We start from the raw sequence: 20,178 nt of genomic DNA, 5'->3' as shown, positions 1-20,178 counted from the left end.
GCTGAATGTACATAAGGCATAAAATGAGGTCACCTCAGGGATCTCCACAGTTTAGGTATGACAGTTGAGCTTTCAAAAAAGAGAACAGTAGTTTATACAATAAAATGGCAAAGTTCAAGGGAAAAGGTGTACATAAAGGGCCTGTCAAAAGAAAAACAAGCCTCCAAAAACAAGCATCAACAGAAAAATGCTATACCCCAACAAATTTGTGTTCTGCGACTTGCCTAAGGTCCAACTAAAAGACCACCCTTCTATGGAGGCTTAATCGCCTGAGTAGGGCTATTCCGAAGTCTGACAGTCGGGTTCCCCTGGAAACACGATGCACAAACTCACCACTGCATTTCAACAGCTTCCCAGAGGGGAGCAGAAAGCCAAAGCTACCTCCTAAAATCAGTTCTGTGTCCTAAAAACGCACCAAACCGGGCGGTGGCGGATGCACCAAAGGACGCAAAGCTCAGCTAGGGACGGCCTGGAGGACTTTTCCCTTTCGCCTTTTCCCGGCGCTCCCTCCGCCCCGCTGCTCTCACCTCCCCCGGCGCCGCGGCCCCGGCTCGGGACAAACAGCGCCGTTACCCGGGAGCCGAGGGCGGGCGGCCGCGCCCGGCCCGTGCGGAGGGCCCGGGGCTCTCCCTGGCCGAGATCAGTGCCTCTCGTGAGGGTGAGGAGAAAGGAAAAGGAAAAAGGAAAAAAGAAGCAGGGACTTGGAAAAACCTTACCTTGACCCTCCCGGTGTGTCACTAGGTGGGGCACAACCCAAGCGAGTCAGAAAGTCCCTCTGCTCCAGCCTCTGCCTCCACCAAGCAGATCACAGGAAGAGTGCTTGAGAAATTATAATACCCTCAAGCATCAGGTGGCTGTTGCTGAGTGACCTTCTGCTTTTTGTGCAACTATAAATGGAAATTTTAAGGAACTGCAGAGATTTGCTGCCCACCTACCCACCCTTGACAAAAGAGGTTTGAAACCCTAATTTTGTGTCTGTGTGGGCAGACAGAGCCCCAAGGGCAGAGGCTGCGGGAGCAGCGGAAGGGAATTTTGTGTTTTTTCCAAGGTCCTGGGCAATTTCCTGGCGTAGCTTTCACTGCCCGGGACTATTCAGCGTGAGGTCGCAACCCAGCCATGAAACGTTTTCTCACGAACAGAACGCAAACCCAAACCCTTGGCGTCAAAGCATGAGGGCGTTATGAGGGAGACCCGCCCACGCCTCCAACACCTGTTGGCCAAGAAGCTGCGTTGAGGTGAGGGAGTTTCGCTGCTCAGGGAACAGAAACCCGCTGGTTCTCCGGCCGGCCTGACCCACGCCGTGCCGGCGGGTAAACGGCGGTGCGAGGGGCGCGGGCACCGCGGCGAGAGAGCGGAGCGGAGCAGGTCGCGGGACGGAGCGGAGCGGAGCGGGTCGGGGCGCGGCGCGAGGAGGCGGTGCTCCCTCACGGCCGGCGGCGCGAGCCCGCCCCCTTCCCGCCTCCCGGGCGGCCCCGTGCCGCGGCTCGCGCCCCTCACGGCCCGTTGCTCCGCCCCCGTCGCGCGCGATGACGGCGCGGCCCCGCCCCGCCCCGCCCCGCCCGGCGGTTCCGGCCGCGCCCCGCGGAAGCCGCGGCGCCGCCGGGTCCATGTGGCGTCGGCTCCGCTCCGCCCTCCGGAGGCTCCGCGGCTCTCCCGCCGCACCCCCGCGCGGCGGCGGCGGCCGCCCGCCCGCCGCCATGGAGCGCGCCGTGGTGCGCTGCGTGCCGTCCGAGCCCAAGCTGAGCCTTCGGTTCGTGCTGCCCGACGGCAGCGCTCGGCACATGCAACGCGACCAGGAGGAGCCGCTGGGGCGGGCGCTGGCGCGCATCGCCACCAACGCCGCCAAGGGCCACGGCAAGGCGGGCAAGAAGAGCAAGAAGGCGCGGGCGGAGGGCGGCGCGGAGAGCGAGGCGGCGCTGCCGGCCGTGCGGCTGTTCTCCCCCGACGGCGCGGCGGTGGCGGAGGAGGTGCCGAACGCGGCCGCCTGGCAGGACGGCGCCGTGCTGCACATCGGGGACGCGCGCTACCACGTGGAGCGCAACCCGCCCGCGCTCACCGAGCTCAGCCTGCCGCGCTCGCTCCTCGCCGGCTTCCCCGTGTGTCCCAAGGTGAGCGCCGAGTTCGCCGCGCCGCAGCACTGCCTGTTCCGCTGGTTCCGCGAGCAGCGCCCCGCGGGCGGCGGGGACGCGGCCGGGGAGGCCTGGGTGGAGACGGCGGCGGCCGAGCGCGTGTTCACGCCGTCGAACGCGCTGGTGGGGCTGCGGCTGAAGCTGCGCTGCACGCCCGGGGACGGGGAGCAGCGCTACGGCCCGGCCCGCGAGGTGGAAAGCAGCGGCCCCGTGGAGGCCGGGCCCGGCGCCTGCACCTTCGACGCCCGGCACCTCTACACCAAGAAGGTTTGCGGCCGCGGCTCCGTCCGTGCCGTCTCCTACAACATCCTGGCCGATACCTACGCGCAGACGGAGTTCTCCCGCACAGTGCTCTACCCCTACTGCGCTCCCTACGCCCTGGAGATCGACTACCGCCAGAACCTGCTCAAGAAGGAGCTGGCGGGCTACAGCGCCGACCTCATCTGCTTGCAAGAGGTGGATAAATCTGTCTTCGTGGACAGCCTGGCCCCGGCGCTCGATGCTTTTGGACTGGAGGGGCTGTTCAGGATTAAGGAGAAGCAGCACGAAGGCCTGGCCACTTTCTATCGCAGGGACAAGTTCAGTCTCCTCAGCCAGCACGATATCGCTTTCAGTGAAGCCCTGCTCTCAGAGCCGCTGCACAAGGAGCTGTGTGAGCAGCTGGCCAAGTACCCCCTGGTGCAGGAGAAGGTAGTGCAGAGGTCGTCTGTGCTGCAGGTACCAGCTTTGACATGCCTTCTTCTCTTTCCCTTCTTTTTTCCCCCCTTTCTCCTCCTCCCACTGTCTCCAGGCATACACGTTGGGCCAGCGTTGCTGGGCCTTAAGCAGCAGAAGGGAGGTGAGGGATTAAGAACTTGAAACATGGAACCGTGTTCTCTGTTAGCTGTGGGAATGGGTAGAGCAGGAGATCAGCTTAGGAACAAGAACGAAACATTGAGATCTCACTGCACTGCATATGTGGAATTATGGAAGTTTGGTAAAAAAAGCAATAGTATTTTGCTTTAAAGTGAAGACAGCTGATAAGATTAAGTGATTTCTGGCTGGTGGTATTGGCAGCCAGTTTTTCACTACTTACTTTAATATCTCAGAATATATTTTATGAAACTTAGATCTTATAAGTCAGTTTTAAGAAGGTTAGTTGAGTATGCTTGATAATGCCTCTTCAGCAAGTGACAGGAGGGAGACAAAAAAGGTTGGACGGATGTGTGAGCTTCCTGATGGCGGAGGGTCTGCCCACAGAGCTCTTGTGCAAGTGGGTAAGATAGAAGGCTGTGTCAGGAATTGCAGAAACACTGGTAAAAGTTTCCTTCTCATGGATTTCCTTGATAACTGGTCACCTCCAGATTTTCGTTCAATTTAACAGTTATGGAATGCTACATTTGCTTAGTAAAAATGGAGATTTAGCTCCAGTTCTGTTGCAGAGAGTGAATGCAAAATAAAAGTATTTCAGAATGGTACAGCCTGAACTATATCTTATGAAAAAATATGGCCAAACCAGACACAGTCAAAAGAGTGTTTGCTAAATGGTGTAGTGGTAATATTTTGGCTGATACCCAGACCTTATATAGAAGATTAATGAAAAGTACAGCTCCTAAATTGAGTTTATTGGTTATAAGCATCAGATTCTTTGAATTGGATTGCCACAAAGGCATAAGCTGACCTAGTGCATTTTAATATATATAACCTCTCTATTTGAGACTTAACAAAGACTGCTTTTTCTCTTAAAGGTTTCCGTTCTTCAGTCTACAACTGATCCTTCCAGGAAGCTTTGTGTAGCAAATACCCACCTATACTGGCACCCTAAAGGTAATTTTGGCACATTCCTGCATGTGGGATTACTGGGCTTGGACAGGTTTTTGCTCTTCCTTGGGAGGATAGATTTCCCACCATTCTTTTGCAGCTATAGCCTTTTCTTCTGGAACTGAGGCTTTCCTGCATTACTTATCTAGATGAAATCAAGCCAGACTCCTTGGTCTGTTTATATATTTATTTTTCTAGTGTTCCTGGGAGTCACTAGAATCCAGCTGCAAGCAAGGGACGTCACATTATGCACAATTCACCCAAGAAGCAGACCGTAAAATTGAAAGAGCTTTGTGAGCACTTATGGTTTCCCAGGCCTGTTAAACATGGAGCTCTCCCAGGGTACTGCCAGGAGGGCAACCAGATTGGGCTCCAGGAGCTGTTAGGAGAGATTCTTCCCAATTAGTTTTCTTTTGGTTCTGTGACTTTTTGGGAGTATTCTTAGGGTGGTTGTCACAAGATTGAAAACTGCTATATGTGGGTGTTAAAGCTTTAGAGTTCTTGCATGGGTGAGTTTAAGTTGAAATTGTCTGTCACTCAAAAACTTTCATAGTCACAAGCTTTAAAGGCTTCTTAATTCATGACAACTATTATAAAATGCAAGATTGCTGTTTCAGAGCTGTATATGCTTAAATGAGCAACCCAGTGAGCACCCCCGGTGCTGTTCTGCATTATTTGAAAGAATACTTTTGTATGTCCTTAGGTGGGCACATCCGTCTGATCCAAATTGCTGTGGCCATGTCCCACCTCAAGCACGTAGCATGTGACTTGTATCCCAGCATCCCAGTCATATTCTGTGGAGATTTTAATAGCACACCCTCGTCAGGAACTTACAGTTTTATCAGCAGTGGTGGCATTGCTGAAGATCACGAAGACTGGATCTCAAATGGGGAGGAGGAAAGGTGCAGCATGTCTCTAAGCCATCCTTTCAAACTGCTGAGTGCTTGTGGAGAACCTGCTTACACAAACTATGTCGGTGGCTTTCATGGGTGTCTGGACTACATTTTCATTGACAGAAATGCTCTAGAGGTTGAGCAAGTTATTCCGTTGCCAAGTCATGAAGAAATTACAACCCATCAGGCTTTGCCAAGTGTTTCACATCCTTCTGATCATATAGCACTAATATGTGACTTGAAGTGGAAATAGAGTAGCTGTGGCATGGTGCTTTTTGGAGGTTTTCAAACCAGAAATTTAATGTACTGCTGGGGAACTGAGGTTAGACCCTGACTTGTGTGCTACTAAAAGGAAAGCCAGAATGATTAATGGAGAGTTCATGTGTTTAATGGCTCTATTGAATATTGTCATGCTGTTCAGAATATTTGCATGACAATTTCCCCCTTTTTATATGCTAATGGAAAAAAATATATTGAAAACAGTGTTTTGAAAAATGGATTATACCTTTTTAGCGGTGTTTTTAAAGGATTAAGAATTATTTTGTTAAAAAAAAAAAAGGAATTAAATGTGATTTGTAAGACAGTGTACAAACTGAACCCAAACCCAAATGGATTTAGTTGACTCCACTTTAATTAATGTAAAGGTAATTTAAGTTCATAAATTGTCTTGGCACAACTATGGCACAACTTCTAGTAAGTTGCATGAACAATGTACTCGTACCTACCAACTTCTGAAAAGATGTTCTTAATTTCCTGTGAACAGACTTTCTGTCAATAATCAAAAATCAGTCAATGAATAAATTCAAGGCTATAATTGATTTGGAAACAATTTGTGTGCCCACATAACATGGGTAATGAGGATAATGGCAACACCTTGTGAAATTGGACTACATGAAGAAATAGCATCTACTTTGAACATACCCTTCTGGTTTGAGTCATCAGCAATAAATGATACTGGAGTTTAGGACAACCAGCTTTGGATGGGAGGGTGCTTTTTATCAAGTCATCCTTTTTTCAGGTGAGGAGAGATACAGAACAGTGTGATGCATTAGTTATCTGTGCCTAAGTCTTTACAAAGAAACACAAGTGACTTGCAAGCCTTTATCACAATGGTTGTTTTATTTTGTTCCTCTCTTGCATACAAAGACAGCCTGAATTTGCATACAAAATTTGCATACAAAGACAGACACTGAAAAAAAAGTTTTTATATGCAATTTTCTTTCTATAAATTGTCCAGTTTGTCCTATTGTATAGGATGCAGGGAAGTGTATTTTATCCATACCTTCACTGAATGTGTTGGAGCGGGTTGAATCATTTAACAAGCTTCTTCCCTGCATCATTAGTCCGTAAGAAACAAAAAATATTTGGAAACCATACATTAGATCTTCTTCTTTCACCTAATAAAACTCCCTTTAACAATTGTCTGTCACTGTTGTCAGTTTTTTCTAGTTACTGGTGTCTTCATGGCAAAACAAGTCTGCCTGGGCTGATAAAAGCTGTGTACTCTCTGCTTGCACACCTGCTCACCTCCCCTGCACTCTGGTGCTCTGTAGCTGGGATTCACTCAACTGTTTAAACACTACTCAAAGCGGGATGTCACTTTCAGCTGGGATATTTCTGAGGGCTGCTGCTGCTGTCTCTTGCCATAGTACTTGCTGTACTGTGAAGGGTGGTGGTGTGCAGAAGCTTTTTAAATATCTGCTCTTTTCTGTTCTGTCTAATACAACTACTGCTGTGTTTTGCTGCTGTAGCATCTGGGCATTCACCATGATGCTGGTAGCTGCAGTAGCAAAGCCCTCAAGGCAGGTTTAGCTTCAGAGGTCCTACGAGGCTAAAAAGATAAAGTCTAAACAGCATGATGTGAGAAGACAAATCTCATGAACTGTCCAGTATTTCATGATCAGCTCTGTCCACAGATAAAGGGAAATGGACAAATTCCACTACTCTGAGTCTGTAGAAGCCTGTGTTGCTAAAGAGCTCATGTAAATGCCCTTTGAAAGCAGCTTCTTTTCAGCAACACAGGCAGTTAACCTTCCCTCTTTTCCCAAACTCTTACCTGATCTGCTCTACCACCTGTGAATTGTCTCCTTGCTCCTGCTCATGCCACAGCAAACTAAAACAGAGACGTGATCCTGTTAAAAATACAGGGCCTGCTAAGGAAAAAGGATAATCTCTTTGCCTTCTACTTTTATTTCCCATCTCTGACTCATTAAACACAAGAGAGACAGTGCTGCCTCCTGCCTGGCTGTTGTCCCAGGAGGAAGTTTCTTCTTTAACAGTGGCTCCTGCTGTGGACAAATTCACACTCACAAGGACATTACAGAACTAAGAGCACTTAAAACCCTGACCTCCTGAAGGCAGCAGACTTGGCTCATTTTTAGGCTCTGGCTATTGTGAAATGTTTACCTATGTATTTGATACGTACAAAATCAACCAAGTTCTGCAAGATCCTTCAGACTGGTCTGGCAACTTGGAACTCCTGTTATTCTTTCCCTGACCATATCTGTTCCAGACAAAAGGGTCTCTTATCCTCCTGGGACAGTACTTGAATTCTTGCACATCTCTTGTATCATTGCTATTTTTGGAAGGTGTCATTCAAGCATTAAGTAAAGTACTTCTATGTATCATGATAAAGCAAGGATGCCAAATATGATTGAGAGAAGGACAAAGAAAAGGGAGGAGAAAAATGGTATGAAAAAATCAAGGGGAAAAATATCCAGTGTGCTAAGGCATCAGAGCTTTCAACATGTGAAATTAATTGTGTAGTTGCCTTGTTTCTCATATTCTTGGCATAGCAAGAAAATCGTTTCTAGTCTTCCGACTCCTACCCAGTAAGAGGAAAGACCTTAAACATGTCAGTTTTGGCAGCTCAGCTTTATTCATAAAGCAAATGGCAACATATGGAATGTAATTTCTTAAGTCCCATTCTTGAAAAGGGTGGGAAAGAGATACTTGGACAAGATGATGTGCAAAGTTTCATCATCCTGCACTCAAACTGCCTTTGACCAGACCTTTATAGAAGGATATCTTAGATTAACAAGGGACTAATAACTGGGCTCTGAATTTTTGTTACTGGCCAAACCAGTTACTATTTGGCCAGTACTGTTACTGTTGTTACTGTTACAAACCCAAACCAATGTTTTACACAATCTGGGCTATTCTTGTGAGCAATGGAAAAAAAAAAAAGAAAATCACACATGTACTTAATATTTGAGAAATAAATATTGTGTCAGCATATAAAAGAAATAAAAGAAAACCCACTCATTCTTCAGTATTTTGCTCTCTGTAGTTAAGCTGGCCATCTGACACACTGAAATAAAGCCTCCTGTACACAAATATTATTTGACTAACTCCCCAGTGCAGAAAAATTTACCCACTTGTTTGAATATAGAATTTAATGTACACAAAGAGAAAATTCAGCTACTGGAACTCAGGATTTCCTGTCACTACAGTGAACGAGGAACACATTTTTAGCAGTCTCATGCCTGGTCAAGATTTTGAACTTCAGGGACGGCAGCTCAGTTCAGGTATTTGACTTCTGATAGGGAAATGACAAACCATGTTAGTACCTAAACAGACATGAGAAAATTAGATATTCATGGGAATTTCATCTTCCTCTGAAGAACAGGGCTGTACTGTACGTTTGCTGATATACAATATTGATGTCACCTTACTGCATTTCAGTGCAAGCTGTAGCCTTAATCCTCATCCATCAGTCTTAAATAAGATCTTCATTACTTTCTGACTTTGAGAAATTATTCATTTTATAGCAGAATTACACCTGCGGATACAAAAACCCAAACATGGTGACTCTGAAATATGAACATGCTGCAACTGAAAAGCACAGTGGCTCAACAGAGCTCACTTAAACCTGAATACTTAACTCATTTAAATAATTAAATCTTTACCAAGCAGAATGTTTCCTTCACGGTAATAGGCCTAAATTTAGTATCTGCTGTTTCATTTAAAGATTACCTCTAAAACTGTGTAACAAGCATTGTTTATTTTAACCTCCAGGGACTACAAAAACCAACTTGTATTAGGGACAAGCTGTCTCTTCTGCAAGGTGTACCTTTTAAGGTTTAATTCAAGGAACTGCATCGCTAGAAATCTGCACATCAACGGCTACTGATCCAATGCATGTCTATACCAGCTTTGGTTAATAAGTAATCAGGAATTCATTAAAGGTGCAGGCAAAACCCTTCTCACCTTACACTGTCTCCTCAGACTCTGTTACACATTGAAGACATTTAAGGACTGTATTCAAAAATTCTGTAATGTTCCCTGCTTAGCTCTGCTCACAGTAACAGCACCTCCTAAGAACTTTAACATCACTTAGAGCAGAAGCTGCCCAGGAAGGTGTTCTGAACCAAAACTAGCTTTAGTTTACCAGACCTTGTCACTGGGATTTCTTGTAGCAAGATCTGGGTGAAAAACGAGAAGCACTTAGCCTGAAACTGCAACAGAATCATGCTTTGGGTTCCTAAAGACATCAAATCAACAGGACAGCACATTTTAGTGGGAGGGTTGAGCAGTATTTGCTTCTATACAGCAGACAGGCAACAGAAAAATAGATTCTAAACTACCCATTAGCAGCAGCCTCAAAAGACATATTAATTTCTGTCTTTTGAACTACAAAGCTATAAGGGGACAGAAATATGAAAATACAGAGTAGCAGTTGTATAGAGATGATTTTTGGGGGTGATTATCAGCATTATTATAATATTTACTATATCCCTGTAAAAGCACTGAGGTTACCTTCCCAGCTAGCCACCAACAGAATTTGTGACTTTCCTCCTGGGACCCATGTAGGTTCTGACATGTAGATAAAACTATGAAACAGACATGCATAGTTTTCAGGCAGTTCAAATTTGTTTTATTACAATTTTTTAACTGTTAGTATTTTCATATCTGGACATCTTGAAAGCAATTTTAGATTTACATCTTCAAAAGACATTACAGAATTATAGAAGCCCCGATGACAGCTACTCTACTGTACTGTATACAACTTGGTTGCCTCCCTTCCATGTCCCACTCCACACAGCTCCAAACAAGTGAAAATCTGAGACTGGTGTTCATATTCAAGCTGCAGGAAAGCTCAGTATATGGAGAACAAATAAGTGATAATTTGCACTCAGCTATTTCAGGAATCAAGAAGAGCATACACAAAACTATGCATTTTATCATTTTATTAGGAATAATTCCAAGTGGGTTATGAAGAAACTAATCCATTGAGTTTGATGAATTTTCCAAAATTTCCTTATGAAGATATGTCCACCAACAAACAGTAAAACTTCAGCAGAACTATTATACGCTGGGAAAAAATAGTCAGGCTGATACCAAAAAGCAACATGCAACATAAAAAAAGGTACAATATAAAGGAAGACAATCTGCTGAATATTAAAAACAACCTCAATATGAGCTCTTTGCAACCAGCACAGAACTATTCTACCCATCAAATCCAATTCACACAAAGGCAAGTTGGGCTGACAGAACCCAAGGATTAACAAAACGTTCCTCAGTGCAGTAGATTTCTATAGTGTTTTAGAGCATTTCCTTGGCTTGGAACAAGCAGTATTAGGAAATCTTTTTGGCAAAGGGAGAGAAATAAATACATACGGAATGCTACATTTTTAAATCAGCAGACTGTCTGAGGAATGAAACAGGGCATCAGTAAACTAAGAGTAGCAGGGAGAAAAAAAATTAAAACATTAATTTATTGGGGCTCAAAGAGTATTCAAAACAGATCTTAAAGATGTCACAATAACTATATTCAGGCATTTAGGCTAACAAGGGGAATAAAATCAGAAGATACACTTTTTCCAAGTTAAGGAGATTTTTTACCCAAGCATATTGCTACCTTTGCAACATGTAGCTCCGTAAACAATAATTGGCAACGAAACAAATCGAAACGCTGTAATATCCTGCCCAAATATCAGTTCCAGATACTGTATTAACCAAGATGCAAACTAATTTTGTTGTAACAAGCCTAGACCACTTATATCAAACATGTCCCTGGTGAAAGAGTCATCCAGTTGGAATTAGCGTTTTGAGAGTTCATTTGACAGCCAGTCAAGTCCCTCATACAGACCAGTTCCTTGTGTAGCACAGGTAGCCTGGACATACCACTGTTAATGCAGAACACAAAGATTAATTTTAAATACTGGCAAAATGCAAGCTAAGTTATCATAGTATGTGACACTCTTTAGTGGTGTTATAATTGTGTGTTATAACAGTGTTCTTTAAATACTGTTTTGTGCCGTAAGTAGAGTCAAGATTGAACAAACGGTATTTTTCAAAATTTTGAGAAGTCCATGTAGCGTAAAGGAGGTTCAGACATTATCCAGAAACTCAAGCACTGCCCTAGTAAAGGCTACAACACAGTTTAAAGCATCAAGAAACAAATACAGAACTTGTATTTGGTTTGCATGCTGAAAACTACTCTTGTCTCTGAAAGACTGCTCTTCAGGAAACAAACATGGAATTACCTACATGAATGGACCTCTGAAACAGCTTCTATGGTCAGCATCTTACTGTGTCAACACAGACACTCAGATCACAAAAGGTGGGATGGTTAATGTGAAGCAAACCTGTGTCTCTGAAGCTTGAGCAGGTGAAATCTAATGCTTCAGAAGCTATGTAATTTTCTCCTGGAGGTGGGAATGCAGAATGTATTTGTTCTCCCAGAATACTGAGAAAACAGGAAAGCCCATCACATGATTTGTGAAATGCTGGATACCTCTGTTTCAATGACAGACTGGAGTGCTCAAATGTTTTCAGAAAAAGGTGAGAAATGAAACACCTGTAACACTGGATTATACTTCTGAATCACTTATTTTGAACAAGGACCTGAATTATGAAGTTAAACAGGAGGTGTGTGCATCTTTCTACAGAAAGAGGTGAAAACTACCCTTTCCCTTAGAGGAACTTTATATTTATGATATATAAGAGAGGAAGAAAAGAGTTCAGCAGTCAGAAAGTTTAGCACTTACAGTTCTGTTACGCAGGGACTGAAGGCCTAGTTTATCTGTCATTTCACTGATTGCCATGGCATTTGGCAGATCCTGTTTGTTTGCAAACAGCAGCAGCACTGCATCTCGCAGCTCATCCTCCTGAAGCTAACAGAAAAAAACAGGCATGTTATTAAATTGCCTCGGTTAAGTAAGCCAGTTACTTCAACAAACACTAAAAAAATCTAAATACTGATTTAAGGATTTTAAACCTTTCCATTCTTGCTCCTGAAGTCACTAGTAAGTATTGAGTGAAATTTAACTACCATACAACAGAACTCCTGCAATTAAGGGAGCCACCTTTCAATTTAAAAAGTTTAAATTCATGGGCACCTTGCTGATGAAATAGTCTCTAGCACCAATTTGTTATTCCAGAATTCTTTTTCTGCTGCATTTCTATCAAGGTTTCATGAATGAAAGGTTCTGACACATTATTAGTTCTCTAGAGAGTGGAAATTACAACTCGGGGCACTATGTGACCCAGAATTACCAGCTGAATACAATACACACTGTACAGACTCCATGAAACTTTAAAATCCTAAATCTCTTAGAGAACCTAACAGACATTCAAAAATAGGACAAGTCATTCTAACAATGATATTTCTGATAAATTGATATTTACCATTTTCTGCAGCTCTTCTGCTGCTTCCTGGATTCTCTCTCTGTCATTGCTGTCTACCACAAAAATGAGGCCCTGCAGAAAGTTAAGCAGATTTGGAAAAAACCAACATAAATGTGAAGCACTGTTTTAAAACCACTAAAATACTCATATAGAATACTGTGATTGCTTACCTAAGAAAGGGGACAAATTTAACAGAAATTTCTGTTTAAACAATACATGATGTGTGTCTGAACAGCTACCTAAATTTCAACTTCAAAATAAAGTTAGGGAAGAAAATACAGCAAAATTACATAAACTACCTCTTCCCCCTCCCCTTTCACTCACTGTATTGAAAAATCACAAATACTTCACTATCTCCTATTTCACCAAAAAAAACCCACACCCTTAAAGTAATGCATGAATCTGTTTTAAAAAGTTTGTATCAAACAGTATTTCTAATGGCATCTCTGTTATTCAAGTGTTATTTCCATATGTACTCTATGAAACACAACAAGGCTTTAAAAATTGGTCTTTTAACTATTGTCATCAGCGTACTCTTACCTGTGTGTTTTGGAAATAATGCCTCCAAAGAGGTCTAATTTTATCTTGACCACCAACATCCCAAACTGTGAAACAAATGTTTTTATATTCTACCGTCTCCACATTGAAACCTAAAAATGAAGGAGTTTAGTAATTAGAAATAGCTACTTCTAGTGTTAAAACATAATTCTAACCATGTTAAAGATACATACTTCCTAAGGTACACTTCTCCCAAATTTGTATAAAATGGCTTATCAATACTGAACTGGTAAATCAGGAAGAAAATTGACTGAAGGAGGAAAAGACACGAATCACTTAAATCCAAGTCCAAGTGTCTGAGCAAATCTTTCAGCCACAAACTGTGAGGCTCATGGTGTTTGGGGGAAGTGGTGCTACTCATCTGGTTCCTGTTCCTCCTGTGCATCTGCTGCTGGCCACAGTCAGTAGCTGGATTCTGGTCTGGAACTCTCTTTGGTCTGACACAGTTATGTTACAGCAGTACCAGACAGTTCATGCTAGTCTTGATTCTCATTCTAACACCAAAGATAGCAAACCCCTGCACCCTTCAGAGACCTGTCAGGTTTAGAATAACAAAAATAAAGATATAAGAACTGGTGATCTTACCAATAGTGGGAATTGTGGTGACAATTTCTCCTAGTTTCAGTTTATAAAGAATGGTTGTCTTACCAGCAGCATCCAAGCCAACTAGAAGGAAAAGGAAAATTGCTTTAGCTCACAAACTGAACTACAACCTGCTAATTTAAAAATATGTCATTTTACATGCGGAGTACCAGGGGTTTTTTACTGAGAACAGCTTTTGAAAAACTCCTAACTCACTGTTGATAAACTACTGTATGCTTTCCCCCATCTCTTCTACCCAGCACTGAGAGAGAACAAGTCATAAAGAAAACAAGCTCAGTGTGATGCTTCCATTCCAACCTACAGGTTCGCAAGTTTCTAGTAATCTTCCTTAGTATTTATGTTAGTTAAGCTTTATCATTCATGTTGAAGGTTTCTTCTGTGCCAATCGGGAAGATTTTAAAAGCTTAGCAATAATCTACAAGCAACACACAGTTTCTAACTGATCACACATTTATTACCTCACTAAGCTGGGGAAGGCCTCACTCAATCTCCTGCAAAGCTCAGCTTAACAGGCACATGGACCAACTGAAGCTGGCACTATACATGAAAGATAACTCTTGTCCCTTATTCCAGCCTCACCTCCCTTTACTAAAACATTTCTTTAGCACTGACAAAACCACGTACATCAGGAATCTCATCATCCCTCCACATATACTACGAGGGCTATAGGTCTTTGTCAGGGTATCATTTCAATACAGTGACATCCACGAGGATGCTTCCGTCAGGAGTCTCCTTCTGATAACTGTTGGTCATTACAGAAGACTTTCTGCACTTAAATTTGCTCTTCTGTTTCTAAAATAAAAGTTAAGCTTGCTGTTTTCCAGTGTAAGCTATGTGGTAAAAAAATATGTGGTACATAAATAAATAAAGCTATGTAAGCTATGTGGTAAATAAACAAACAAACAAATAAATAAATCCTTCAGAAGTAAAATAAAATTAAGCCTAAAAGACATTATCACCAACACTGCTAACATACACTGTAGTTTTCTAAAACTGTTTGTGAAACTGCTTATTGTTAAAAGCATTTTAGAATACATAACTCAGAATTCTTTAAATTAGAGCCCAATACCTAGTACACAAGCACCTCCATAAACAGCAGGTACCAAACCCCACAGCACAAAACGTCTGTCTTTTGTCAGTAACATTTTGCCCAAACAAAAATACCCCCATCAAAAGAATTAATTAATACTTTTGCAAGAAACCAAATGCTATCCTCATTTTATAAGAATAACACACATTCTTAAGCGTTCTGAGTTCACCTCCTACTCTGCAACTGCAGTATATTAAGCTTTAAGTGGTTTGGTGACTTGCCTATTAATAATACAACTGTTTCCTTAGCATCACAAAACAAACAAACGGGTTTCAAAATTACCTGCTCATTCAGAAGGAAACCAAACTCTCGAAAAACCTACTTTTTCTCAAGACACAAACTGCTGTTGCAGCAAACTATTTTTAAAAACCCTATCTATAATTGTCCTATATTCTAATAGTGTGCACAGGATTAAACATACCAATGCAGTTTCTTCGGTAATGTCACTGCGTGTTAAAAAAAAAAAAAAAGCTGTTTCAATTCTTAATATCATGACAGCATGAAAGAAAAGGGGTAGGGTAACAATCTACTATCAAAACCAAAGCTCCTTGACTCGCAAAATGCTCAAAATGAAATTTAAGGGCTTTGAGTTTGCTATTAAGTGTTGGTCTCCTTCAGAACCACACACAAGCATGAACAAAAAAAGTCACAGTGCAGCAGAAGTTACACAAGAACTTGCAAATCATGAAACTTGTAAATGCCACAATTTTCCCTATACCAGTTAAGTATCAGGTCACCTTACAAAACCCCCTAAGCTGACTTCAGAACCCTCAAATACTCCACCTATGCTGAAGATCAATGTTTTTAACAGCACAATGCTTGAAGCCCAACACTATTTTCAAACAGCTCAACCTCAAGTAAGCACTTGTAGGATGTGTAGGTCTTCATAAGAACTTATAATCCCTATACATTATATGAAAGGTTAGGGTTTTTTTTCCCAAGTAAATTAATAATAAGATAATTTAGTGAATCAATTAGAGTTACAACTACTACTCAAAACTCTTTTCTTATTGCTCCCCACCAAAAAAATTACTCCATTATCCATATAACAAACACTGACAAGATTGGTTACAATTAACAACGTAAGAAAGATGCCATTGTCTACACAAACTGTTCGAGTGTATTTGAGTTTATACTAAACCCATAGACAAGGACAAAGAAAAAAGCTAACCTCATTCCAAAGAATATACACAGGATATCAAGATCCATTTGAAGACATGACTCAGAGTTAAGAAATTAGAAACTAGTCAAGAATTTTAAACTACTTGCTGTATTATGAGAGTACTACCCCAGTAATCATTGTGCACCTCAGTGGTGCTGGCAGAAGGCTACAGTGCCTATGTAAGCACAAAGCCCAGACTTTGCCTGAACCCAGTCTTACTCACTTCTCTTGATTAAGCTGCTGGACTTTGCACTGAGGCAGGCTGAGCTACGGCGTTATGGGTACGTGTTTTCTTCTGACTTCACGCTTGCGGCAGAAGCTTAACTGAGGGGAGGACCTTAGGCAAATCCCCGTGACCCTATTTGCAAAAATGGCCTCTTTTGGCCAAACTGCAAATGTTATGAAGTCTAAAGAAGCAAGTCACGAAAAGCATAGCCTCCATTCATACTTCTTACTCCAATTTTCAACTTACCACCCTTTAAAAATATTTCAGAGCACTAAATCACATTTAATCTTTTGAGCTGGTAGGAAGTGTAACTGTTGCTTTTAATAATCCAAAAATAAACACATTTTCATTTGAACTGAACACTAAATGCGTCTGAGTAAATGAGCTACGACCATGTCATAAACTTCACCGAGATTAAAAGCTACATCTTAAATCCCCAAACAAAGTAAACTTCCAATTCTACATTTTCTCTGATTCTACTGCCTGACTGACCATTGTCAAGACCAAGCTATAGGAGACTCCATGAAGGGCATAATGTTAAGCAATTGTACTGCAAAGTACCAAACAATACAGCACAAATGGGAAGCACAGACCTGTACTTGTAACCGTTCACCTTCAAACTGAATCAAACATCCTCTTCTTCTAGCTGGAAAAAAAATATCTACAATGCTTTCAGGTGCCGCTAAAACCACTGTGGTTCTAAGCCCTTTACTCCTCTTAAAGAGTGTTTTATTCACAGCCTGTCAGTTGTTTCTAAATCTTAAGCTTCGAGTTCACTTGTCCCTAGGAACATCATCCCTGACCACATCACACCCTTCATTAAACAACTTCCTGCTCTGATCACTGGTGGCTGAATATCGAGATACTGTGCTCTGTTAGCACAAAACTACATAAAAACTATAGAAAGCCAAGAGCATGCAAACCAACAGTTGTGTAAAACAACACTCACCCAAATAAAAACCAGCTAAAGTATTATGATCTGTTACAGTGACACAATTACCAAAGAATCTGACATTTTCCACCCAATGTATTTAATAATTACCTTTGTATTTGAAGCTCCCGAGTAGTTACTATGTCAGTTAACACTTGCACAACTACACCAAGACCCAGAACACTAAATTATAGTACTGAAAGGTGCACAGTGTATCAGTATCTTTTTTTTCAAGGACAAAAAACCATCAGTGAAGAGTTTCACAGACAAGTACATGCAGGGTTACGACTCAGTGTTTCTACTCTTTAACGTGCCAGTTGCCTAATCTGACTTTCAGACATCCAGCCCTATCCCACAGTTCTTTCTTTTCTCTCATGTCATGCCTATTTACAAAGAAAATATGTGACTCTTCTTTTCATACATTTCTTCTAAATAGTAACTTAATATTTTTGAAAAATACTTATACATGTGTATCTTTTTAAAAAAATGAAGTTTCAGTAACAGTATAACATTAAATGTTCACTTGTTATCATAAACGGAATTTGAGGACATAAAAAATAAGTGAGTGCTGTTGGTAATGGTCCCTGATGAGAAACACCCAAGTTCTGCAGAACTCAATAACATGAAGTCTGTTTTAGGAGCTGTATTAATTTAAATTTATCTTTGAGTCTTGAGAAACAGAAGAAAGCTGTGAAAAGAAAGTTAGGATTATAAATTCATTATCTGTTGATATCAACTCACATATTATTTTTCCCCTAAGTACTTTATCCCATGAAGTTATTTCTTAATTGTGTTCTACATATGGAAAGTTAAATGTTTGGCCTTGTACAGCCCCATTTTCAATACACTGACCCTTATAACCTTGAGGAAAAGTTTTAATTCTATCCCAATACTCATTCAGACAGCTCTCCTCAAAGTGCTGATATACGATGTAGAATACTATGAAGTGATTATTCTTAGAGTTAGTTATACAAAAATTATGCCATATTCAGTGTAACATTCTGCTTCTACACATCCAGTTTGTACCCTGTAACACACGCTCACTACAACATACCCCAAGTTCTGTTTTCCCATGCTCCCTAATACAGTGCTGTCCTGTGCCCTGATCCAGCCCTGCATTTTAATACAAGGCCCTTAAATAAAAATTTTTAAGAAATACAAAAATAAATTCATTTGAACCCACTGCTAGAAAGTGCACCTTCCAAATCCATCTCTAACCTAAATTTGACCCGATTTCCTACCAATTAAAAGCCTTGCAAGCAGTTTAGATCTGTATGACATCACGTTCCTGTTTTCAGTACTTTGCAAAAAGTAACAGAGCTACAAATACCACAGGCAGACACTGTCTCATCATACATCCTACAATCAAGCTCACTTGAAGCCTTGACTTCATTCATCAGAAGTCATATGAAGAGTCTGGCTGTTAGGGAGACAACCAAACCACCTCCTTGAAACCAACACATGTACTTGTAAATTGTCTTGAAGACTAAAACTACTCGGATTACTTTGAAACGGATGAAAGTCTCTAATTTCAATCAGATAAGACACAATAAAAATTCCTGGGTATGCATTAATGGACTTTGCCAACACAAAATATATGGAGAACCTGAAAGATTATAATTTTAAAAAGCCGCACTACTGTGTATATACAGAAGGCATTAGGGATGGGTGTGTGCCAGGAAGTTTCACAGTTAGAACCCACTCCCCTTGCTGGCTATATCCAAATGAGCACTTTATTTAGTTCCTTAGGACAAGCTACCTCAGTCAAGGGGCATGAACCAAATTCCATTCACTTTGGTAACAGAATTTGAGAAAAATTTAGATGCCAAGAACTATTTGTACATAAAGCTTGCAGAGGTGGGTGGAAGAAGGCAGGGAAGAACTCAAGGCAGAGGAGGAAATACCAATGCAGTATGTGCTGGGTTTGACCTTTTGAACTATAATCTGAAAGTGAGAATCTTCAAGAGCCACTGGCTTCAACTCCTACACGGTCCGTATCGAGGGAACAGATAATTTCAAAATAAATTGATTTTAAAAACAAATCATTATGGGGGGAGACAGTAAGATTAAGCCAGCGCTGCAAGAGCTGCCTAGAGGGTTTTAACGGTTTGTACACGAGGCACAAAACAAATGCCCATAGAAGCTACACCGAAACGCCTTTTCACAAGACACAGGATACAGACACTACAGCTCCCCACAGCTCCCGAAAATCGGCCATTATACGGCAGTTCTTACGCCCCTGGTGTTGCACACACCAGGCTTTGTCACATCCTGCTCGCGGAGCCGCAGTGCCGGGGCAGGAGGGCACGGCCGGGGCGCGGAGCTCTCTCGGACCCTCGCCAGGGAACACCGGCCCTGCCCGGCCGCAATTCCATCTTTGTTACCCCCGCGGCCCGGCGCAGGTGCGAGAATGGGGCTCGGCGTCGGCGGAAACAGGGGGCAGCGAGCGAGGCAGGGAAGGGAACGGGCACATGGCGGGAGAAAAGAAAGGGAAAATACAACCCGATCCGCACCCCCTCCCTTCCCCGCCGCTCTCCCAACGCCCCCCCGCCCAGCCCATGGGACGGGCGCGGCGCGGTGTCCGCTCCCCGCAGCCCGGGACAGGGCGATTCCCCCGCCGTGACCCGCGGCCCGTCCCGCGGCCTCCCCTCCCCAGTCCAGTGGGCCTCGGCTGCGCGGCCCCGGCCGGTCCGGGCTCCGAGGTGGCCCTCACCCATAAGGATGCGCATCTGCTTCTTGCCGAAGAGGCGCGAGAAGAGCGAGGAGATGGTGAGGCCCATGGCGGCTCCGGCGGCGCTGGGCGGCGGCGGGGGAGCGCTGAGGGAAGGAGGGCGGCAGGTAGGGAGCGCGGCCCGGCCGGTGTGCGCGCACGGATCCCTCCGCGCTAGGGGAGGCCGGCGGCGGCGGCGGGTGCTCTGTGACCGGGGACCTCGCTCAGTCTCTGCCACGTCACGCGCGTCGCGGCCGCACCGGCTCCAACGCGGACACGATCACGTCACGCTCGCCACATCCCCCGGCCGCGGTACCGCCCTCCGCCACACGGCCCCGGCCAGGCGGGGACTAGGGCTCCCGGCATGCGCTGCGCCGCTCTGGGCCCCCAGCTCATTTGCCGCCGCCGCGGGGCACGATGGGGGATGTAGGCGGGCGCGCCCGC

At 43.5% G+C, this 20,178-nt stretch overlaps 3 protein-coding genes across 6 annotated transcripts in view; 1 reads left to right on the top strand and 2 right to left on the bottom strand.

The window, feature by feature from the left end:
* DNAH12 (dynein axonemal heavy chain 12) overlaps positions 1-1,357 on the bottom strand; it is a 60,755-nt gene extending 59,398 nt beyond the window's left edge. For 3 of the 4 annotated variants that reach the window (XM_040076209.2, XM_040076208.2, XM_040076210.1), the window contains exon 1: positions 717-1,357. The gene's annotated coding sequence lies outside the window, so the exon portion shown is untranslated. The remainder of the gene's footprint in view (positions 1-716) is intronic. The other variant, XM_040076207.1, reaches the window with a different exon arrangement.
* Positions 1,358-1,607: 250 nt separating this feature from the next.
* PDE12 (phosphodiesterase 12) lies at positions 1,608-6,246 on the top strand. Its single transcript, XM_040076734.1, has 3 exons — positions 1,608-2,846; positions 3,857-3,935; positions 4,633-6,246. The coding sequence occupies exons 1-3, from the start codon at positions 1,608-1,610 to the stop codon at positions 5,073-5,075; spliced, it is 1,761 nt and encodes a 586-aa protein (XP_039932668.1). The 3' UTR covers positions 5,076-6,246.
* A 3,429-nt stretch (positions 6,247-9,675) lies between these two features.
* Positions 9,676-20,027, bottom strand: ARF4 (ADP ribosylation factor 4). The gene is made up of 6 exons (XM_040076155.1): positions 19,738-20,027; positions 13,598-13,678; positions 12,995-13,104; positions 12,455-12,526; positions 11,815-11,940; positions 9,676-10,950 (listed from the first exon to the last, which is right to left on the bottom strand). Exons 1-6 carry the CDS (start codon positions 19,802-19,804, stop codon positions 10,864-10,866), a joined length of 543 nt encoding a protein of 180 aa, XP_039932089.1. The 5' UTR covers positions 19,805-20,027; the 3' UTR covers positions 9,676-10,863.
* Positions 20,028-20,178: the final 151 nt, after the last annotated feature.

The sequence above is a fragment of the Hirundo rustica genome, chromosome 12, assembly GCF_015227805.2.
Source record: "Hirundo rustica isolate bHirRus1 chromosome 12, bHirRus1.pri.v3, whole genome shotgun sequence".
In the NCBI taxonomy this organism is placed as follows: domain Eukaryota; kingdom Metazoa; phylum Chordata; class Aves; order Passeriformes; family Hirundinidae; genus Hirundo; species Hirundo rustica.
Note: the sequence above shows the minus strand (reverse complement) of the source record. Positions and strands in the feature narration are given on the sequence as shown.